Source organism: Cydia pomonella, chromosome 16, assembly GCF_033807575.1.
Source record: "Cydia pomonella isolate Wapato2018A chromosome 16, ilCydPomo1, whole genome shotgun sequence".
Classification (NCBI taxonomy): domain Eukaryota; kingdom Metazoa; phylum Arthropoda; class Insecta; order Lepidoptera; family Tortricidae; genus Cydia; species Cydia pomonella.
Window position 1 is genome coordinate 6,003,421 of NC_084718.1, and position 25,352 is coordinate 6,028,772.

Genomic DNA, 25,352 nt, shown 5'->3' on the forward strand with positions numbered 1-25,352 from the left:
TGCCGCACCACGATACGATCCGACCGGACCGGTACAGACTGGACGTTCGTTTCGTCCGTGCAATTTTATTTAGTGTTAAGTATGTTCGTCATGTTTATTTTATGTTTCTTTCCTTTTTTCTGTTACCTTCCGTGATTACTTCGCACTCGATGGTCTCATCGGAAGATCAGCGCTGGAAGTCGCCAGCAACATGCTGAGATGAGGCCATTTCGTGACACTTTACTCTCACTATGTTCTCTTTTATGTCTGTCTATTTCTGTTTGTGTGTTTATGAATAAAACAAATTCTATTTCTATTTCTAAAATGTGTGTCCAAAGTGGTAAAATGTTGAACAAGATCAAGTAAGTAATTTTTTTTTGAATACGTCATAAATGGTACGGAACCCTTCATGCGCGAGTCCGACTCGCACTTGGCCGCTTTTTTTAATGTAAATTTGTTTATTTATAACACTTTCATGCAGCAAACGTTTTTTTTTATACTACGTCGGTGGCAAACGACGATACGGCCCGCCTGATGGTAAGCAGTCTCCGTAACCTATGTACGCCTGCTACTCCAGAGGAGTTACATGCGTATTGTGTTTGATATCTACATTCGTTCTTCTTGTATGTCTAGTAGAATACCATTCACAAGTTGCATACCATATTTTAATTTTGGTATAACTTTGTTAAAAGCTATCATGTATCATGAGCAAAGGCTCCATTGCGTTAAGATCTTAGTAGTTCTATCCCACACAGAAGGACTTTTTATTATTTAAAAAAAAATGCTAATGCTAAAAGACACCTACGTAGACTGAGGTAATTTCTGAGACAACTAAAACCTCAAACCTACGCATATCACATATGTTATAGAACAGAAATTAAGGCCTGTATACCATTAAAATTGCTTTCAATAAGCGATTATTGATACGCCGAGCGGATCGTAAAGAGGCTGATATACGGCGCGGACGGTGCGCGTCGGCGAGCGCGTTCGTCCAATTACCAGAGGGTATTTGTCAGGGTTGAGAAACGACGCACTATGCAGTCAATGTGTTTTGTGAATGCTATCTGGGAATCAAAGGTTGACATGTGGTTCTTTGAGGCTTTAAGTCTTATGTTGACTTGTAACCTAACCATGTTTGGGCGTTATAAATGAGAAACTATCAATAATTTTAGTAAATTTATAATTTTAATTTTATATAATCTTTTGCTAAACAACACTACTTATAGAATTAATGAAACAATAATATAGATTGTAAAAATCTGGAATTAACGATATTTATATATTCATTTTAATTTCTAATTGTTGTTTTAATGTACATATTATGTATATTTCTTACCCGAAATTGATAGATGCTTAATTACGCACAAGCAAATATTCAGGACGTTCCAAAAATATCGGGACCTCTGGTCACCCTAATGCTATCTGAGATTTTTTTCATGGGAGATGGTGACAATTGTGGGTCTTTAAAGCTTAAGTCTTATGTGTAACTTCAGCATGTAACCGTATTCGGGTTAAACTAATATTTCAGCTGGCTTAAAAATAAGGAGCCATCAATAATTTCTCATTGACAGCTGTTTGTACAGTGGAATCCGTATTATGGTTCTGCTTATATTGACCAACCGCTTAACTATGACCTAAATACGCTGCGAAGTTTGGTTTACATATACAATTATTTGTAACAAAGTCGGATAAGATGACTTCGCTTATAGTGATAAAGCGCTTACTGTGACCTATAAATCCTATTACCTATCATGAAATTATGACCGGTTATAGCAACACATTCGCTGGTCTTTTCGGCGTGGACGTTTGATGCGTGAGAGGTGTGTAAGTTGTTTTAATTTTGATTCTCAGTGACAAGTTGAATAATTGTTACAAAAGTAATAAAACTCATATCTCACAAAGGAATTCGAGTTTAATTTGGAAAACTTAACATAATTAAGAAGTTGATCAAATATGTTTTATGCGACATCGCTTAGTATGACGTATTTGTCATTTCCCTTCCATTATATGCGGATTCTACTGTACTTGCATATCTACCGTCTCTTTGGCTTAGTTATAATACTTGTAATAGATTGAGTCAGAAGTCTGGGCGCTTAACAGTTAACTCAAAAGGACTTACAGGCTAATTCGGATGTCAGATATCATTTAGTTATCGTGCGTCTCGCTCGCGTCAATACAATGTACGAACAAGTACGAGCGAAATGCATGATATCTAAATAACACCATTTGTATATCATTCGAATTGGCCTGTTGCAGTGATTGTCCTATAAGTATAATTATTTTACACATACATTATTTAGGTATTGTTGGAATTGTGGGCGCTTAATTTCAAGTCATTTGTACTGCCTACTACTTTTACTGTCGTGTTAAGTTGGCTAGTATCTTATTCGTACGAGCCTCATGAGCTCTTTCGATGGTTCGCTTTTTAACGATAAGACCGCCTGTTGTTTACCTCTTCTTAATGTGCTGTATTTTTTGTATTGTTTATGTATTGAGGTGTGCAATAAAGAGTATATGTGTTGTACTGTATGTCGGCTCGGCATATATGACGTTATGCACACGATTCATTCAATTTTAGTCATTTCTGTACATTACTCAGAAGTGCTTGTTTGCGCTTGGCCTTTAAGGAAACTTATATCTCCGTTTTACTCAATAATGAATCGCGTAGTTGGTGTAGTAAAAAAACCCTCCAAATTTAAGGCAGACAACGCACTTACAACCCCTCTGGTGTTACGGTTGTCCATGGGCGACGGTAAACGATTACCATCAGGCGTTTTGTCTGCTCGTTTGCCTCCTACTACTACTACTTCACTGGCTCAATGACCCAAACAGGATCTTGGCCTCTGACACAACAGAGCGCCACCCTGCCCTATCCTGCGCCACTTCGCGCCAGTTGGGTAGTCCGAGGACGAACAGGTCTTTTAGGACTTCGTCACTCCAGACGCCCAGACGGACGTTTTCCACCCGGGTGCCCCACATACGCTCTTCTCACAGCACGATCCTCTCCCATCCTCTCTAGGTGACCGAGCCAGCGAAGTCGTGTAGCTTTGATCTCGCCAATTATATTGGGAATCGCAACCAGTTCCTCTAGCTCCCTATTCTTACTACGCCTGGGTCATTCTCGCATTTCGTGCAAATCGGTGTTTTAGGTAATTTACCAAAAATTTGTTGTTGTTTTCGAATATCTGTAAAAGCAAGGTTGTAACATACGGCCTAAAGTATATGTCTCTTCAACGAACAATTCTAAAAAGGTAATAGTTTTCTTTATATTTACAATTAACACCCAATTTTTTCATTCCTCTCTACATGTAACGCATGAAGGTATAACTTTGACCTACATTTGAACCTTAAGATACTAAAAATAGAAAACTCGTTGTTTGCTCACTTAATGACTAATTTAGTTATGTTTCAAAACGTTTAATATTAGAAGCTAGATATTAACAGTTAAAATTATACAGCCTTATAAGTGTATGGTTCAAGTAATTTCTTCATTACCGACGCGAGAAATGGATTAGCTATATTTTGCTACATAGCAAGGGTATATAGCGTCTACCGCCGATGCTACGCATTGTTCGTCAGTCAGTTGGCCGCGTGATCTCGTAGCGGACGCGCGTATGCCGCTGTTAGCGAACATACCTACGTTCTCGCGTGTCGAAAAGGAGTGTGGTTCAAAACAATCTTCATCGCCATCCAGTGATTTACACAGTAAGTTCCAAGTGTACATTATTATAATTATACGTAATGAAGTGTTTTAGTGTTGCCTTCCAGATGGTTTATTCTGCAAAATTAAGGTCTGATGCCAACCGATGTAGGCGACAAAAACTTTCAAAACTTCATTCATATCTGTTTCATTCACTTCTTTTCCTTCCAGTTTTACTGGGGAAGGTAATGAATGCATTAAGAATGTAATGATAATATATTCGAGGCAGTACATTTAATGGAAAGAGGCTCAGTTATTATAAAGATTACGTTGTTATAAGCACTTAAAACTGTAGATATGTAATAATAGGGGAGCCCAACCGGGGATTTTTCGGGTTTACTCGAGCGCAGTAGATTAACATAAACCTGCCGCTCTGTTACCTTTACTTGTGATGACACTCAAAACATGAGTGTTCAGTACTTCTGTGATACATAGTTTTGAATGTAGGGGTGCGTCTGATAAATATTAATCTTAAGAAATAGTATATCATAAAAATCTGTTTATTCTACTTCTGGTTTTAGTTCATAAACCTGGTTCGTCGTGCATAGCAGCTCCGGACGAAGATACGGAGCCAACTGCACCACCTTAGCATCGTCGCCGCTCGCGAATTCGTTGCACCGCACTTCGTAACGACATGCGGTGACAGTGAGAGATAATCGCCTTTTTTTGGTGAAGCAGGGGTAAATGCATTTACGCATCTCACCCCCGGGCCAGGTCAGCCCATGTGGGGGTAGTATGTGGGACTCGCTCCTCCCACAGCTCTCTCTGCTACACAGAGGGAGGGAAGGAGAATACCCACTAACATCCCCTGCGGCGTCACCCGCTCTGCCGTTACTGGGAGCGCCGAGGGATTGCAGCTATTCTACCACGACGCTCCCTAGCATAGACGCTGGGAGCACCCGCGCTAAGGAAGGAGAGGACCAGGGACGCTATGGCCCTCCCCCTAGACGTGTGGGGCCGTATGGTGGGTACCCAGCCCACCAGCCCTATTGGAAAATCAGACTAAGGCTGCTGCATAGCGCCTTCGCCTTCTCCTCTGCCGTCTGCGCCTGAGAGGATGCGCGTCCACATTTTCCTCGCGTATTCGCTCAGCGGCCTCCTTTTGTGTCATAACGGTTTCACAGAAGGTGGCAACCGCATTCCATGATCTTTCGCTGCATAACATGGCCGAGACAACACTATGCAGCGAGAGATTACGCCCAATAACGCCCGTTAGGGCACCTCTCTCGGTATTCCACCGGTTACACACCTGCAAGGTGTGTTGGGCTGTGTCGTCCGAGTCACCACATTTATGACAGACCGGACTCGGCTCCCGTTGAATTTTGTGCAGGTAGTGACCGAAGCACCACCTGGGTCAGCCGGTATGATAGCACACCTCTTTTCCGCTTTATCCATTCCCGGAACGATGAAAAGAGTGCCCCAATGGTGCGGGTGCCATAGGGCGAGTCCTCCAGGTTTTCCTTCCATCGTTCCAGGAGCCTCTCTTCTGCCTGACGTAGCACTCGCTCCGACTCTTCGGGGTCTACGCGTTCTCTCCGCGCCCTCGCCTGCGCCCTCATTCGGTACCAGTACCTGAGCATCAAGCTCCCACGGAGGGGTATTAGCTAGGAGGCACGCTGCGGCATGGGACACCGTTGAATATGCCCTGATGGTGCGTTGTGCTGCTACTCGCTGAGGCCGCCTGAGTAGGGCGCTGTTGCGCTCCGAGAGCCTGTCCGCCCATATTGGCGCCCCATACAGCGCCATGCTCCTTAGTACTCCCGCATACAGTCACTGACACGGAGCATTCGGACCGCCTACATTTGGGAGCAGTCGGCACAGGGCTGAGGCATTCAAGTTTCCGGATTTGCGAGCCTCCTCTAGCACATTGTTGGCTTCCGTGCAGACTTCGTCAATTATGTCCCCCTCATAGATTTTCGAGACCGGGGAGGAGCTCTTTACAACTTCTGAGCTGATGGCAGGAGTTGCCCTGGTATACTCATAGATGTTCTTCCCTCGTGCACGTATGATACGTCGCTCCGCATCCTCATCAACGTCAGAGATCATTTCATACTCATCCGAATCTATATTCCGCAGTTGTGCTTTAGCTCTTGCCATGCCTGAATATTTACCTCCAGGTTTTCCTCTACGCGCAGTGTTTATTTTTGGGGCAACATCCGGCTACAGATTCCCACTATCGTCTTCGTGTGCACGTTTCCCATTTTTATAGGGCTTCCCTTAGTCAAATGTTCTTTAAGGACTGCTTTGTTATCACTTTGTTTTAGCATTAAAATGGCCAGGCCAGAGAAAAAAATGACCAAAGAAGACTAACTAGCAAAAGATAGGCAGCGTAAAAAAGAAAAATATTAGATTATAAAAAATAATCTCGAATTATATGCGATACAAAGAGAAAAAGAAAGAAATAGATACTTGTTAATAAAGGAACAAAAAAGATTTATAGCATAAAGGAAATGACACCTCGTGCCGTGCTCAAAGAAAACAGAAAGAAATGGCGGTCAAATAGTAAAAAAAAATTTTATGTAGAAATTTGCAAAACACGCCATTAAAATAATTGCTATGTAAGAGATTTAATCGAAATTGCGTAGGTAGTGAGTCAATTAATGATAATGTAACAATTTAAAATAATAGACTAATCAAAGACCGATTGAAATTTAGTTTAGTTTTTTTAATAAAACAATAATTATGTTGGTTACTAAAACTATTAAATAACGAATAAGGATCGGCTGTAACAAAATTCTTCTTATTCAGAAGCATACATATATATTTCTTTGGGAGACTTTTTATGCCACCTTTTCACTATTTCATAGTTTTATGCAGGTATATTGTGTATTTGCTAAATGCCAAACATTAATCGACACGTTTTTAATATTGTTGATTTTATTAATGTTGTTAATTTTCTTTAAATAAAGATTTTTATGTCAGATTTCATAAGTTTGTTTCATTACAGTCCAGTGAAAAAATTACCGTCCGATGCCAATTTCATTCCTTTCCTTTATCATTCATTACCATCTCAGGCCATTTCATTACCAGCGCGTAGTTCATTACCAGTAGCCCTATTAAATGAAAAGTAATAAGGTTACTAAGGTGCCTTTAGCATAAAAGTGTTAATAAACGAATCCACACATTGACGAAATCCAAAATTTTATCAATTAAAAGAAAAATTACAAATCGAGAGAATATCACCGATTTGCACGAAATGAGAGAATGACCCGCCTCCAAGTTCCATCTTCATCTCTGATAGATCTCAGAATCTTCCGCCAGATTTTCCTCTCCGCCACTAAGAGCTTGCTCTCTTCTTTCTGAGTCAGGGTCCAAGCTTCACACCCATACATCAAAATTGGCCTAGTTACAGTCTTGTAGACACGAATCTTGGTTGGTATACTGATCTGCTTTGACACTAAAGCTAGACTTTCGTGGCTAGCGGCCGATGCGTCAGTCGCGCGCGGCTGACGCTCGCGACAGTCGTATCTGCCGCGCGTCAGTAATAATCAGTATGAAACCAATGGCGCCACTTTCGAGGGTAGCGGCTCGAGTCGCGCGCGGCTCGCGTCAGTAGCGACAGTCGCGAGCCGCGCGCGGTCGTGTTCGGTTGGTCTATGTATGACGCGTGACGCGCGGTCAAAAATGGCGAACATTGCATTATTTTCTATGCAAGAAGAAGAAATTTATATCAATTTGGTAGCGCAGCACACTTTTTTATACGACCTTTCTTCAAAGGATTATAACTTCTCTTCGGGACAGATTGTTTTATGTTTTTGGTTTGATAAGTTTGATTTCGTCATATATTAAAATTAATTAAAGACAAAACAAAATTAAGTTGCCTTTTATTTAATCGACAAAACTTACTGAATTTCTCTTCATCAGATTTTAAGTGTCTCTCTATCAAAATACGATAAAATCCTTCATCATTTCTGTTCCTGAAAATTGGATCAATTGGACTTCTTTGCTTGAAATAATGTAACAATAGCAAATCGTCATGCTTTTCTTCTCCTAGCATCGCTAGCAAAATATCTTTTTTAGAAGTCATTGAAGATCTCACAAAACTGCATTAGACGGACACACACCAATGCCAGTGGCCGCGCGCGACTGACGCATCGGCCGCGACCCATGAAAGTCTGGAGCTCTGCATCGGCCGCGCGCGTCAGCCGCGCGCGACTGTCGCGAGCGTCAGCCGCGCGCGACTGTCGCATCGGCCGCTGGCCACGAAAGTCTAGCTTAAAACTCGATGGAGCGCTGCCGAGCATCTTAAAGCGTTTTGGATTCGTAGATCTATCTCTTCCTCCCTTCGGTTGGTATCAGTTACTGTGCAACCAAGGTACCTAAAATGATCCACACCTTTGTAGGTGGTTGCTACGACTACTAGGTCTTTTCTATAAGCTCTGGTGTTCTTGTACCTTTTAATTTGAAGATGTTGTAGAGATTTTTATGAAATCTCTACACCAAATAAGTATACCAACTTTAAATTTGCTCCAAATCACGAACTAACTGTTTAAAACAAATCCAAAAGACTGTTACACGCAACCGGAACTCGAATCATATATTAGGTTTAATCTTATACGAATTTAATAACAAGTGATATGCCCAGACGCCATTGTCGGCCTGAGAAAGAACTCCATTTTTTGTTAACGATAAAGAGGTGCCGACGAACCATCCACGAGATTGATGTGCATGCATGATCATATCATTCATATCTACCCGCTGTGCAGCGCGTTATTAAATGTACTCGCAGGAACACTTTGCTACTGAGCTAAGATATATTTTCGTCACACGACCATAATTGATTTTAGCCGTAAAATTCAAATTTTGAATGAGCGTTCTGTGAATGAGAATCGAAATAAGATCACGAGTATATGTTCGGAAACGCGGCCTCTCACCGACACAATGAACGGCGCATACGCCAGATCTCTCTCTCGATAAACACAAAAAACCCCACGAAAAAACTACATGTCATGCATCTACGTGTGCTAGTCGATTTCACGGCGGGCATGGGAATTGAGTGACGAATGGAGTTTAGAAAGCAATTAAAATACAGTCCGGCGACCAAAAAGTGCGCTCGACACATGAAATCGACGGAGTCTGTGTCGTCACGATGCACCGCAGCAAAAACCGGCCGGAACCGTTAAAAGCGAGCTCCTTTACCGCCACCACTCATCATACCGAGATTTATTGACCCTTGAAAAGGATCCTTTACCGCAGATAAATGTTATTCTGCCGAATCAAGGAAAATACCTTCGTAAAAAACTTTTCCCGCTACTGAACTTCACAACCTACTTAATGTAACGAAAAACGATACAAAGGGACGAGCGTCCGAGACTTGATTTTTTTACAGCCGCAAAGGTCGGCAAGGAAACGAAATCGGATTACTGATCTGTGATTATAAAGTTTCGTACGAACCGCGGGAAACCACAATTTCGTGGCGTGTTGTGTATATTATGTATACAGCAACATAGATTAGATATATGTTAATTAAATGTTACATTTTGAATGTTGGTATTGCGATATGCAACTGTCAATCAGAACCATAACTGGCAACCGGACTTGTGAACAAAAAACATGGCTTTCGACTTTATATTATTGATATTTTTTTTATTATAAATCGTGTTTCATACTTATGGCTTCGACAACTTTGTTCACTCATACGCTATGTTGCCAAGACCATTACAATAAATGTCATTAACCAAAAGCTACTAGGAAATGCGTGCCTTATTTCTCGGTAATTTCATTACAAATTACAAATGTGTCTATGTTATTAACTAGCGGAGCGACCATGAGTCAGGCACATGAGTAATGTAACACAATGGCGGTGCACAAATCATTGCGGCCTACCACACACGTAAACAGCAATTTGGCCGGAATCAATCTAACCTTTTTCTATATCAATACGATACGCGCCGTGATAAATAGACGCCCATAGACAATTTACTCTTTTGTTATTCGATTGCATACTTGATTGTATCGACTTATAATTGGAATGCGAGATAGAACATTCACGTCACTTTCTGTTTTGTTTACTTGCATGAATTAAATTGAGCTTCACAGTTGAGTTGAGTTAGAAATAATCTTCAGTTAACTTCTTGCAGAATAAAATAAGTCTACATAAACATTAGTCTTTCCTTTTAATATTGACAGCCTAGTTTTTGTTGGTCACTAATTTTTGTACTTTTTACGGTCCATGCACAGAGAAAGTCCACAGTAAGTATAAAGAACAAATCGACATTTTATTCTTATTCGCAGCTTTATCCGCTTTAAATCGATTCCTGCGAATAACCACAATCGTTTTGGCTCTTTCACATGATAGATTACAATATTACATACGCAACGGAAGCGAACTATTACCGATACGATCGACAGACCGCAGAGCACATACCCCCGATCTTTATTACTATAAAACGAGACGTGATGCTGAATAACAAACAAAACAACTACGGCTCACTGTAGACACGTTATTACCAGATAATAAATTTAATAACGAAATTAATTAGGCCGCCCGATTTCTAAAATAACAATGAAGTTTGAAGCGTCATGTGGGCAATAAATCGAGCATCGAAAACGGAGTTGAATCGAGTGATTAAAGCGCTTCACTATTTGGGCATAGACAATGAGATCGACCTCTCATTTCGGCGCGAACCCGAACAATAGAAAGCGCTCCAGCCAAAAACTTCACACGATGTAACATGGGAAGTCAACGAAAATACATTTCAATAGCTAATGCCCAAATTGGTGCGAGCTTACGAAATTAACACGTTACTAGCTGTAATTTATTTGAACTCTCCCACCGTATGTGATTCAGCTAATGTGTTCTTGTTACAATCAAACGTGAACGCTAATTCGGAAACGGTGTAGTGTCATTATGAAATTACAATTAAACTGGCAATTATGAGTCACACGTCATCGTTAGTCACGGGAATGGTTTTTATATGGAAACTGTTTTGCACGGCTCAGATGCGTGTGTCATGAGGAAACTGGCGTCCCGGCCCAATTCAGAGAGGCATTTACAAATCAATTGTTTACTGTTGTCCTAGCTGACCGCCGCGCCGAATGCTTCCTTATTTCCATTTCTACTTCACACACACAAGTGGAGAAAAAATTCCTGTTTCCCTTGCAAAAATTAAGTTCAAAAGTGATCCTCGCGCCATGGATGCTGATCCAGAATGGCTAAGTTTAAATAAGTACGAGTAACGCACGGTCTTTATTGTCATTGGCCTGTATGCTTCCCATTAGACAATTACATTTTGCAAATAGAACTAACTACGCGAACATAATATATAGGCCAATGTATCGGCAGAGACGGTACTGTATTCATTATTGTCGCGTTAGTCGCTTCAGTTAGGACAAGGCTCAATAGCTGCAATCAAAGTTAGCCTTATAAATATTGAAACCCTGGTTATCAGTATTCGTTACACCCTATATTATTTATGTAATGAGGACTTATATTGGACACGCGATGTCTCGAACAATGCAAGGATAGTCGCAGCATCATCGGCCTAGACTTCTTTCCACTTAATCGTTCCCCACATCGGCGTGCGTGTGCCTCGACTGAAACAATGGATTAACCTAGTTGGCGAGAGGTAGCAGTTATGGCGTCTAGATATCGTTCCCGTGTCCTTGTCGGCCGCTATCTATCATGTGATCTATTGTACGTACAGCCGACATCGGTCTTAGATTAAAGCGATAATTAATGCTGATTCCATACGACCTAGATTCGGGTCCGCTCGATAAAGTTAATTTACAGTTATAGTTGTAAATCTCGTTGCAAAATAAACGGCGAGCACGAGCCTGACCATAGACAACACTCGGCGACTCCCACACAGACGCGCCCCCGTGTGTGCGCCGGTAGTGAATGGGCCCGTACGTGACACGTGCCTAACCCGACACGACCCTTTACGCATGTGTCGAGCGAGACACAACAACATATGTGCGTGACGCGTAAGCGAGACGGAGCTCCCTCTTTCCTCAATGACCGGGGTGCTCTGACAAGTTGTACGCAAGGGTTGCGGACCAAGTTGCCGCTTTCGATTTCTACGCGTGGTGCATATGGGGCACGATCGATCGCTAACTTTGTTGTCTGATAACTTCCAAGTGCGAATTTGTTTACGCCGGTTTCACTGGGGCGAACAGCTGGCGCTTTAAAACGACTTTAATGTTTGAGTAGACATCTAGTGTGCATAAAAACTGAGGCTTTTACGAGTATGAAGGTGACACTTGCGAAAAATACTTAAATAATTTGCGGAAAAAATGTCGTGTCGAATTTAACCGTATTGCAGTTTGGTTAGTGTTTCGACAATAATTGTTTATGGTCGAACAGTTTGTTGGAGGGGAGTAGAAAGCGCCGAGCGGCTAATTGACCACAAGGTTCGTTCTGGAAATCGTGTGATATAATGAAATCGATTGGTCACCGCGCTTGATATCTTCATGTCGCAGTTCTTTTATTTGCATTACATAACCGTGTTGTAACTTGGAAACGTTTGACACTTTAGAACAGAATTTTCTTTTATCTCAATTCGGAAGCCGTGTACGACTTTTATTGCGAAACTAAGTGAAATACGTAAAAGAGACATGAGTAAGAAAGTGAATATTTCTGTTCAGACCAACCGTTGGCACCCTGGCGACGGTCGGAGCTTGCAGAACAGCTTTACAGTAAGTTTAGACTAATTATATATAATAAAACCTTTGTAATACTTACCTGTCGAAAAACTAAAACACGCAGAAACACAAAAATACCTTACTTGCCCGTAGAACCCAACAACCCATAGTGCACTGCCTTATCACGATAACAAACCGACCTACCCATAGTTGCAATCTCAGTCGCATTAAGAGCCCATCATAATCGTTTAGTTTACCTTGTCTTCATATCAAAAATACACACGAACCTACGTTGAAAGTTACTGATAGTAATCTGAAGTACTCTTTTCTTTGGCCAGAATCGTGTGAAAACACAGCTAAAATTACATCTCCCTAACCCGATACAGATCTCCACAGTTATTTTTAAGCAATTTCCATCCAATATGAATGTAGGCTTATTGATTGTCGGTAATTATGCAAATTGCTCGAGCTAACGAGTACTGTAACCAGTGACACAAATTAACTGTTTGGTATTCCTGCCTCTATAAACCTAGACGCCCAAAACCTAGGCTCGAAAAGGCTTATAACCCTTTCACAAAACAGTTCTTAAGTCTTTTTAGAGTTGTCGTTTGAACGTATGTAACCACGTATCGTAAAATTTCTAGGCTTTCCAATGCTTCTAGTGAGAATTACAATTAAGCAAGTAATAGTCCAGCTCCATAAGATTGAACGGGATCCGTTTGATGGCCGAGTGATGATGGCTCTAGTTTCCCATTTCTAGGCTCGCTCGTAACTTTGCTATTCTTGTGAGTCAAATGTGGCTGCGAGATGTATGAGGAAAGGAATAAACCAGACGGCTCCATTCAGTAATGTTAATGTAGACATTTTCGCACATTGCGGTTTTGATCGACGTCCGGTTCTCCGTATTGATGTGAGTGCTACATTGCTTACAGTATTTATGAATTTAAATAAATATTGCACAAAAACTAACCAACTGAAAAGCACATGATAATTTTAATATACCCTATCCTTGTCCAGTTCCTATCCCGTCGTAAAGAAAATTTCTGCGAAAAAATAATTAAATAGGTAGTTATAAAATTAATAACCATCCGGGTCATTACTTAGTTTTTGAGGTCTGTGCCAAACCAACATTTTAGACAACGAAGAACGCTGCACTTACTTGCATAAAAAAGACATAGTATACTCATTACTTTAGTTCTTGCACTACTACCTAAGTACTCGTATTTCTTTGCTTAGTTGGGGCAAGTCGATTTGTGTAAGATTATCCTCAAATATTAATTTGTTTATTTTTTTCAGTTTGGCAGCAAATGTTTTTGTTGGTTTGGCACCGCCTTCAAAAACTAAGTAAATTACCCGGATTGTTATTAATTTTCTTATTATTAGGTATTAATTACACAGAAACAGAAATTTGCTTTACGACGGGATAGGGACTGGACTGGACAAGAACCACCATTTAGTATTGGGCTAGTACTCGTGTTGGCGAGGCCAACCTCGATGATAATCTCGACGAAACATATAACGTGTCGGTGCTAAACGATTTGTAAATAGGTATAGGTATTATTAATTAAGGATTAAAATTGTGTAAGTATATTTAGATATCTGGCCAGATAGATAGTATAGTATAAAAAAAACTCTCAAAAGACTCGATAAGATACGAGTAAAGGCATGTAAATGATAGATATTACTTTCCCTCCCACTCCCAAAATTTCATCTAACCAAAAAAAACATCTAAATCGGATTCAGCAAATCATATTTGACGATATACAATGCCACCTACCGGGTCCAATTGGTTTTTCAATCCATCCATGTATACTAAAACCGCGAATCCCCGCGATACAGGTGAAGCGTATTAACACATTCTGTAATGTGTTTTTTTGGAAATAAATATTCATTATTCAAAACGAAGGAAATTCACACTTTTAGGGCCGAGCACACTAATGCTTTTTGATATTTTTATACAGGTATGTATGTAGGTATGTATTTACAAGTTGAAATCAATTTAAGATTATTACCCTGTCGGCCATTTAACATTTATAGTTCGTGTTATCCACGATGACGCGCAGATTTGTCAAATCTAACCTTTAAAGACATGACAAATACGTGTCAACGCACGCGTCTTCGTGAATGGCACGATCTATACATTTGTAAGAGAGCGAGTCTATTTAAACTAAAATACTTACGTATCAAATGGCAATTTAATACACGTTTTATGAATACAAAGGTAATAAATAATGAGCATAATAATTTTGATCAATCCAACGACTATTTATCGAGCAATATGAAATCCAAATCGTTTATGAAACACGCAAGTGTCATTTAAAAGGTAGTTGTCTTGAAAATAAAACTTAACTGCGCGATATTTCTGGCATGTTTTAAAACTTTACTAAACCTTGAGATTTACCTAAGTTTTATGAAATGGTAATAGCTACTAAAGTTTACATGTTACATTGATAACTGACTTGATGATGATATTATAACTAGATAGATATAGATCTTTATTTGCATGCCAGGTATGTTAGATACATGGATCCTGGAAACGGTGCAGCAATTTATGTACCTAGTTCACTAATTTTATTTATTTATTTAGTCGTATGGCATACTTTAGAAAATAGGCAAGGACATAGATACAATTTTACAGTTATATCGCGAAATAATAAATCCATCGTCCTCTTAATAATTCACACTAGATACAAAACCCCATTGCTTAGCGGGCGGCTCCATACCCTAAAGCATCGCCATGTGTATTTGAAAGAAATAAAGAATTTTGTATTTTTTGTACTTATACATGTATGTCTATTAGTATAAGTAAATATACTAATAGAAAGCTATACCTATTGTAATCATTCAATTAAATGTCTTGGTTATAATTTTATTTAGTTTTAAAGATCCTTAGTCTTTCTGATCTAGCCCACTGGTTGACTGATAGAGAATGCCTTAAGGCATTAAGTCCACCATTTTTACTAGCATGTATTATTAAATAAATAAAGATATTGTTAGTGTATTACGCGTTAAATTACAACGTGTTCTGATGGATACCAAAATGCCCATATTTTGCTATACATGTAACGTAGGTATGATCTGTTTCGAAATAATGTGACTCAAAATTTTGAATTCAACAATATTTATTATCCTTGACACTCTTGCAAGATATACCTATGATAATATCTATCAGTCTTAAAACGACATCGCTTATGACGACGAACCAGGCGTAATGACGAAAGGAGATCACATACTAGTACAATATAGCAACAATCGAATAGTGACCATAATTCATCGGTCCCTTCGATATACCGATGACAATATTGCAATTATGTCGTACCACCTACCATCACCACCTACGCTCGTTACGTTTTTAATAAACCCCTTTCGAATCGAAGCGTAGATATATCCCGCACAGATATCCGCGTTAGTCGAATGAACGCAGACATACCTGTTACTCACAAAGCGATGGTAATAAACCTCGCCGGCGATATCGATTCAGCGCGCTGGGCAGGACACCTCGGCTTATTTACATCTGCAGACTATCTAGCTGTTCGAGTAATGTCTTTTCGCAGAATTGTGTTGTCTGCTTACAGGCGTTTTGGTAATAGATGTTATTTAGTTTTAGGTTTTCAATTGAGAACTAATTAATGGTTATAATTATTAATACTAACTGGGTACTTAATAACTAATATTAAGTTATAAGAGCTTTTTCTCGTTAATCGCACATGCATATCCCGAGATTCGGGAGTGTAAGTAAATTTATTAGTTCAATCGAAAAATATCGCTATAGCCCCTACACACAGTTCTGAAATAAAAAGTAAGTATACTAGTCTCATTTTGAAACCTAGTTTCGTCTGGTCTGATAATTGTTCATAGCCATATTGTAATCTAGGTCCTTTGTTTCCTCAGTAAAGGTGGCAATTCGAAAGATCTGGCGCGGGATTTGTCCTGAGCTGTCAATATTTTCATAGACATACGGCACCAGTTTCTCTGGATCGATCTGTCTTATTTGAAAAAAGATTTTAAGCGGGCTTTTTAGGGTTCCGTATTTATTATATTTTCGCGAGTCAGTAATAGATTTTAGTTCTTCTCAGGCCTAACTCGTAAATCGGTAAGGTCCATTTGCACCATCCCTGTAACCCGTGGTTAACCGGTTAAACCTGGAATGACCATGGCTACCAGTACAATTTGACACTGGGTTAACGGTTTAACCGGATAACCATCGGGATGGTGCAAGTGGCGCTAAGGGATGTGAAAATCAGCTGTCGCCCCGTTTATCGGTTGAGGAACTGCAGAAATATTGTTATATCCTACCGATTGAGAATTCGTGATTTTTTATTCACTAATCCAATTATAAAAAGGAAACTGACTTATAAATTGATACTATTGATTTTATTATTGATTGTTATTGACTGACTTATTATACATACTGACCTAACATTTAATTGCGCTTTGCTAACCAAATACTTGTCATGTAATTCACTATAGATACTTTGTGTCAGACACAGCCACATTCAATTATAGACATAGAACTAGTTTATACATGAATAGAAATTGCAATTCCCATAAGTATATTCTCGATGGATCTTCAAGCAAAAGAAACAAGGAGTAATTTCAATTCGCTCGGAAGCCCGCGCCGCGCAGTCTCTAATATACCCACCGGTATTATATATGCAGCTTTATAAAAGCTCATGAATTCATTTACCTTCCTTTTGGAGCTTTTATCTTATATCAGTTACTAGTGAAAGATTTTAGATACATTTTGGCTGGTACATAACTAACTAGTATTAACTTTGGACAAACTATATATCGTCTAATGACGTTGTATGATCGAAAGTATTGAAGCTCGATTTGAAATTTTACACCCTCATACTTTTTTCTTATTATATCCGACTGACTATATGCGTACTGCAATTTACTACTAATTAAAATCAGTGCAATTTCGTAACAATATCCTCTAAATGAGTTATTTTCGTGCATATTTTTGTAATTAGTCTGTGCTAATATGTCTGAAATTAATCTGTCGCCAGAAACGGGTTAAGTCAGACATTTGATTACTCATTTTAGTCTAATTAATTGTATTAGATATAATGTCATTAAATTAAAATGGCATTTATAGAAAAACAGACGTCGGACTTAATAATCGTATCACATTTATTTCATGCTAATTAATCAATCTATCAAAGCGTACGAATCTTTACACAAATGTTGCCATACGTTAAATTGTTGACTGCGGTCTAAAATGTATAATTCAAGTTAATTATTATTATTCATTCATGGACAAACACCGCTTGTGAAAATGATGACATGACAGCTTTGATGATTCAGAATTTAATTAATTGCGAGTAAAACGCACGCTCAATATATGCCGGTTCGAAACATTTGTTTCTCAACTGTATTTCCACATAATTAAATTACTATTGATATTCGTATGCATATTTTCTTTGCGGACTGCGTTTAAAAAGCGAACGCGACTGTCAACGCCATCTGCCGGCGAGTAGCGGAGCTACTCACGCAACACCTTTCACTACTTGTGCTCAGATAACTACAGCGCTCTAATTACGTACGGCCGCGGTTTCCATTTATTTATCATATCTATGGTAGTAAACCCATAAGTAATCATAATTAAATTATGGAATTATACAATATTGATGATATTAGATCACCGTCCTGGGTTCTTGGTTCTTGCCTTTCTTGTTAAGATTTGAACGATGTAAATGTAAGAGAAACTAGTTACAAACTTTTTTTTTTTATGTTTTTATCGTAAACCTGCACCTGCACCTGCTGGTGGCACCTGCAATCGCTGTCCGCCATCTTTATTTAAAACTAAGCTTATTTAACAAGTTAATAAGCTTAGCTATATGTTATTCAATATACTCTGCAATGGCGATATTCATAAACGTTTGTCCAATGTAACAAATCGTTATTAATTGTTTGTCCCTATCAGTCATTTTTACATTTCTGTTTGTTAGAAAGAGACAATTTCGCAAAGGTTTAGTAGGTTGCTAAGTTTTATGAATAAGATATTACACAATAATTGGGATCATAACCTGTCTCAAGACAAATGTTGACTGTTTATGTCATTGTAAAGCGTGGTAATTAATTATAATAAATCATTAAATTATCTTCTTTATTTTGTTAATAGAATGCCAAATCAAATGCTGAAGACATGGTGAATGATATTTGATATATATCGTAGCCCCGTTGATAAATACACCAAGTAGGTATCTTGATAAGCTTATTCTTGCCTGGTATATGTGTAAGTTACCAATCAAAACGCTAGATTATGTTAGGTACTTAGTTTACACAGATAGACCTACATTACGTTACGTCATAGGGTAGAGCGGTGTTACCCAACACAGGCATATTCTTGCTTACAGGGTTGCTCCATCCCTTGCATCATATTTCACGTCTTTTTTTTAACCTAGACGTGACGTAAATAAACGAACTTTGATAAATGACACTTTATAAATGAGTAATATACACCGGGGGCTCGAGTAACCTGACAGATTTTAAAGGTGTATTCTTGACCCCATTTAGAGACTAAAATGTCATACAAAGTTTTCTGAATTCGGTCTCGTTCTAGAGAAAATGACAATTCTTGTGAAAGTTTGTTTCTGTAATAACTCAGTGAAAAACGTCTTTGGCTGCGTCGCTGCCACTATGTGACTTGGTTTAGACATACCTACTGACAGACATTAAAGTTTTACAGGAAACTCGCAAAATAAAACTAAATAAAATTTAGAATACTTATTCGTTGCAATGTTTTTTTTTTTTCACCGAGATATAAAAAGAAATAATGTGTCGCGTGCAGAAAACACAATTCTTTGCTGAAACTGAAAATAATTTTTTTTGCTCCTTATGACCTCCCCCAGAAATGCGCGGTTAAAAATATTTTATGAAAAAAAGCAACGAACTAAGAACCTTCTCCCCTGAAACTTTGAAATCGGAGCAAAATTACCCTGTGCACTTTGACAGAGATTTTATGAACCTAAACCTTTCACAACAATTTTTTTCAGGTCTGGCAAACTTAAAAGATATCATAAACAACAACAACAAAATCAAATTATTTTATAACATATTTCTATTTTATAGTTGGATAGACGGCAGCACCCTCACTCGTTATATACTGTAATCCCGTAAAGGATTCGTATATGAGGTGCAAGCACACACTGCTTGCACCTGCCGTGGCCGGGTGGTCTAGTGGTCAGGACGTTAGCCGCGTAAAATGAAGACGCGGGTTAAATTCCCGCCTCGGCCACCGGCGGACTTGGTCACTTTCTCTTTAGTGTATTTCAGTTTATAATCCTAAACCCATGCGTATTGATTTTATTACGAACTTACTTCAAGTTCATGAACTACGCTCGCCATATTTCGTAAATTCTAGTCTCCATTTCCAAGCATTGTGACATTTGAGACCTATTTAAACATTGACGATTTTTAAACACAAATTGGCTATTTTTGACAACTAGGTTCTCCGAAATGTCGCAATAAAATCGTAAAACTAGTAATTATTATATGACTCACGATAGCTTCCTACGAGTATGTACCTATAATTAACCGCGTGCCCTTGTTGTTCCAGTGTTCGGCATCGACTCTCCGCTGGGCCTCTTCCCCCCCGGCATGGACAAGATGTACCCCCTGATGGACGTGGAGCACCGCGCGCCGCCGCTTGACGCACAACTCTTTACCAACGTCAAAAAGAAATGTAAGTCTGCAATTCTGTACAACTTTGACGTTAACAACTTTGAAACCAGCTAACAAAAGGTTACTTTCATAATTCATAAATGAGGAGGCATGACATCACAGCAAGCATGTAATGTAACGTAGGAACAATATATAAATCCGGGCTTTATCACAAAATTAGACTTATTAAAAATATAATGTATAGGATAGGACTATAGGTACAAAATATAGGCAAATTGATTAAGATATTAACAACGCTATACCTGAAATGGTTCGAATAACTTAATTAATAAAATATTAGTCTAGGAAAAACATAAAATCACGAAACATTAAACAAATCTCCATCTACGTCAATATCTCGAGATTACTCAGCGCACGGCCGCCTGCAGCAAACAATGCATGCAAGCATAATGCACAAAGTTCGCCGCACACGGCCGCTAAACGGGCATTGTCTCCCGGCTGTTTATTAAGACGATCTGATAGCGTATCAGCGGCCACCGTATGAATGCTCTCGTCTCGCACGTCCCACAATAGCGATCGATCGCCGCCCATTTTATCGTTACATGCATGCGACAACGCAGAACTAAGAGGCATTGCACACGGGCTTTTTGTAGCGATGTGAGACGCCCGTTTTGATTTAGATATCGAAAGGCAGCATCTCGTCATCTTTCGCTATTACAATGGGTTGAACTGCTATTGGTATATTTTGACGAACAGATCTACGAAACCCGACCATTTGTTAATTCTTCCAGTATATCAAACGTAACTTTCTGAATTCGTAAGAAAAATTGAAGTTACTATATTATATTATGTTAAATATGAGAACCGGCAGGGAAGACTACAGGAAATTCATGTGAGTAGTGAAGTACCTTTCTGAAATGCTCGAAGAATGTCCGACGGCTACCATTTTCTATTGTCGCAGTCGCTCTGACTGCTTTGTTAGCACTACGACATCTACCACGGTCATCCAAAAGAGTGCTGTAGATAAATTTTCAGCGACTTTTCGAAACACGCTGCAGTTCCCGTGTGCTATGGCTCTAACCTTTAATTTACCATCGCGTGACCTCGAACCTCTATTAAAAGAAAAACTAATTTCCATAATAAATTTATCATTCCGTTTGTAATCCGACTCGATTATCTGATCGGAATCGAGTTAACGTGCTCCGCGGGAATTATAAAAGCATAAAGTTACGCGGGCGACATCGCGCATATGCATGTCCGCTTTTCTTTTTGACAAAACCGACTTGGTTGTAATAGTCGCGTGCGGCGACAAATTAATGACAACCCGCCGTGTGGCAACCCGCTCATTGGCCGTGTGTCGCGGAGTTATTGCTCCGCCAAAATACGGTTATTAGATAGTAGCCTGCACCGCGCACGTCATGTGTCGTGCCCCCGCTGCACCGTTCACAAATTACCCCTAATTACCGGAACGTTTTGTTATTCGTGTCGATAAAACTATTTGTTCTTTCAGGGCGACCGAAAGGCCAGCACAGCGCGCCGCGCGGCGGGCCACCTCGATCGTGGACCAACGCGGAACTGACAGAGGCTTTGCAACACGTGTGGAATAAGAAGATGACGACCAGTCAAGCGTCGAGGATCTTCGGTATTCCGTATAATTCATTACTGATGTATGTTCGCGGGAAATACGGGAAGAGTCTAAAGCTTGAACAATTACGTAAGGATTGCATCGGAGGGCCACTTGACGCGCTCGGGATGCACTCCGGCAACAACAACAACAACCATCCACCTGGAAAACATCACGACAAAGACGAGCATGGAGGAGGGGGCGGTGGACAGCGGCCGGCTAGCTCAGAACCTGATATCGCTTCAAGTCCCATGTTCAATCCGTTCACGCAAGGGTTTTATCCAGAGTTTCCTCCGGGGTTCCCGATGCCGCTAAACATGCTACATCTGCTGCCACCGGGAGACAAGGCGCGCGAGCTATACCAGTCGATGCCCATGGCTTTAGACTCGCTCGCCGCCGTAGCTAAAGAAGAGGACTGCAAGAGCGACCGCTCCAAAGAGAACTCTGAAAACGAAGAGGGCGAGTCGTACCGCGCGCCGCACGCGCCGCACGCACCGCACCCGCCAGACAACCGCGCACTCCTACACCACAACGGGCAGGACTAGGCACGTCTCTTTAGTTCACCGTAGCACCGTACCTTAATTTTACGTCTGACGTGTTCCGATCTCGCTTCCCCGCGCGAGACTGAAACTTACTGCCGTTTCTGAAACACGACTGTTTTAAAAGTTGTGATCTGTTTTGTTGCAGCTATTAATCCGAACTACTTATAGACATTAAACATTTTATTTAGCTTTTAAAATAGTCTGTTCTTATTCGTTGGCACTAACGATTTCTGTCTCGAGCGCCGCGGCGAGGTCTTCTAGTATTCTGGATACATTCCGGAGCTCGCGGCGAGCGACGTCCACATTTAAATTAGTTAAATTTATATTTAAAGATGTGTTAATATTGTAAATGTATATGAGATCGCGTATAAGTGATAGGCGATAATTTATTATTCCGAAGGAGTGCAATAAGTATGAAAGGTGTTGTGATTGTTATCGTTAGTGACCGCGGCCGCGGACCTCTGTTTGTTACATTCCGTTCTCATTCCATTTGCGTCGTTTGCTTCTGCGTTTTCGCACTGTTACTTACGGTGAATTCTATACGTTACCTATATTATTATTATTTTAAAGAACCGTTCCATTCTTGCCCTAGACGTGTCCTGTAGATATTATGTTTGTGCGAGTTCTTCTGCAATTCACCAAAGTTTGTAAAATATTTCGTAATAATAGTTATATTCGATGATAAACAATTTTAAATGTAAATATTAATTGATAAATTAATGGGATATAAATTTAAATTAGCTACTAATGAGGAGACATTCGGTGTCTAAAATGGTAAATAGTAGTGTATTTGTAATTGTTGTAGTATTAGTGAAGTGACTACAGTGATCGGTTCGCGCCGGCCGGGTTCCGCGCACTGGGGCGCCGCCTCGCCGCCACGGACGGTGTACGGGCCCTTTATTGAACGACACGGATCTCCGAATTGTCACGTAGACATACGTTTTGTGTTGTAAGGCCCCGGTGCAGTGCAGTGGAACCGCGCGCGCCAGGTTAGACAAATAAAGGTATCTGCACTCAATGTTCAAATCAAAAGGAGCTTCTCAAGATTTTAGTGAATATGTAATAATGAAGTTAGAATTAAACAAGACTCGGTCCTACCTGGCTTTAGATAATTGTATACCGATGATTTCGTAAATAGATTTACCACGTGATTAGATAGACTTGTGTATATACGGTTTATTTCTGTACCTAATTATTGTTCCGTTGAGAATGGTTGTTCGAGCACCCCACATGTATATTGCGTTGTGTAGATATTGGAATAGTTCTCCGTTGAAGCAGCGAGGGAGCCCGGGCCCGGGCGCCCTCTACCGACAAGACTGAACACTATTTACGACTCTATTTTATATAACGACTGTAAATCACATAATCACAGGTACTCTGCAGCTCTCTCAGGCATACCGTAGGTACACTTCTAGTGTCACGTCATATAACAATATTATCGTTACAGGGATTTTATATAATTATAAACGAATTACATTATATATTTGAATATGTACTATAGTTTTACAGATCAGAATTCTATTGCTTTAAATTTCCTTTTTAGCTAACGAATGTTACCGATTTTGTCTCCGAGCGCTTGATCACATGTAATAATTTGTAAATGTAAAGTAAGGTTAATGAAATAAGTCGCTGTCATGGATTAATGTGTAGCAAAGTCTCGGGATCGTGTGAAAAGTTAAATTATTGTGCCAAATAATCGAATTCAACACCATCAATAATTTTAAAATTTTCACAGCACAATTTTAATACAGCTTCACGGATGTAAAGATTTTATAATTAATTTCCTCACCAAATGTTTGTATGACGAATATATTCTTGAAAATCTGTAAAAACATTTGTCGAGATACTTTATTTAATTTGTGTTACGACTTGTGGATGTATATTGTGTTGTCGGACATTATTTACCTAATTCGTACAAATTCAGCAGTATTAAGAGTGATTTTGTTAAAGTTTTTAATTGAGGCGTTTTAATTAAGTTTTGTTATTTGTTAATGATACGTACTGTGGTTGAGTAATTGTTTTGACGAGTGCCGAGCTCCGCTCCGCGCTAACTGGATTTCGTTGTCCCGGAGTCCTGAGTTACAATTTGGTTACGAGTTCCTTCTAACTATGTTAACCTCCATGTTCTATCACTTGATAAAAATTGTACATTTTAAGGCACAGTATCGATTGTAAACGATGTACAGGAGTATTCACCCAGGAGCCAAATGTAAGGACGTAAAGAATTAATATATAATGACGTAAATACTTATGTTTAGTTGATAAACATGTGATTGTGTTAATTTAGTAGATTCAAATATTTAGTTCCTTCATTTTTGTTACGAGTATTTATAAATTGTAATTGCAATGATTTAGCGTTTAGATAATTGTTCTCTCCGATAAAGATTATAATTAATTATTACTTGAGTAATTTAATTTGTTGTATTTTTGCTTAATATAATGACAAATTAAATTAAATGATATCGTTACATTAGGGTGTAAAAAAGATTATCTATTTGATCTTAAATAATACGAAAAAATATTTATGTTCTAGTATCATTCTATCGTGTAATTTAAATTGAAATGATGGAGCGTTGTAGTAAAATTCGTTTACGATCACCGACGTAAATAAATTGTAAAAAATAAAAATATTAAATCCCGCTTCGTTGTTTATTTTCAAGACGACAGAGACCCTCTTAAGAATCAAAATGTGGACTACGCTATATACTTATTATAGATATGAAGTGCCCACGTTAAGATTATCTTGATCATAATGTGGTCATGCAAATACATAAGTATGGTCCATATCCTATATGCTGGTAAAGGTTGATGCAGTGATCATGATCGGCTTTATAATAGTCCTTAACCTTTTGGACGGTTTCTCTCTTGCATCATAATGTGGAATACACGCCCACATCTCAACTAGTGAAAATCAATTTTAAACCTTATCTGTCAACAGTAAAATTGCTTTGATAGCGTCTGCCATTACCCCTTTAGTGGTCGTTGGCGTGGTAAGCACACGACCATTTTAGTGGCTCTTGGCGTTCAAAGGGTTAACCTTTTCGCCGCCACGCCAATGAAGTAATAAAGTGTCATCGCCACGTCATAAATTGCACGTGTACAAACCTAACCAAAACCACGACTTGATATGAAGTCGTGGCGTGTGGGGCACGTAATGTATTGACTTTATATGAAGTCAATGGCGACGAAAAGGTTAAAGTACAATTTATTAGTTGAATTTTAGAAATAGTTTTATCTTTCTGTCAAATAATAAGTCACTAATTCCAAGCCGTTCTGAGAATGGGTCTTCTTTGCT

The 25,352-nt window shown here is 39.3% G+C and overlaps 1 protein-coding gene across 2 annotated transcripts in view; it reads left to right on the top strand.

The window, feature by feature from the left end:
• LOC133526719 (protein jim lovell) overlaps positions 1-24,697 on the top strand; it is a 38,280-nt gene extending 13,583 nt beyond the window's left edge. The window contains exons 2-4 of one of the 2 annotated variants that reach the window (XM_061863439.1): positions 12,266-12,316; positions 19,827-19,952; positions 21,402-24,697. In XM_061863439.1, the coding sequence (XP_061719423.1) occupies positions 12,266-12,316; positions 19,827-19,952; positions 21,402-22,060 (836 nt within the window). In that variant the 3' untranslated portion in view covers positions 22,061-24,697. The remainder of the gene's footprint in view (positions 1-12,265; positions 12,317-19,826; positions 19,953-21,401) is intronic. The other variant, XM_061863440.1, reaches the window with a different exon arrangement.
• Positions 24,698-25,352: the final 655 nt, after the last annotated feature.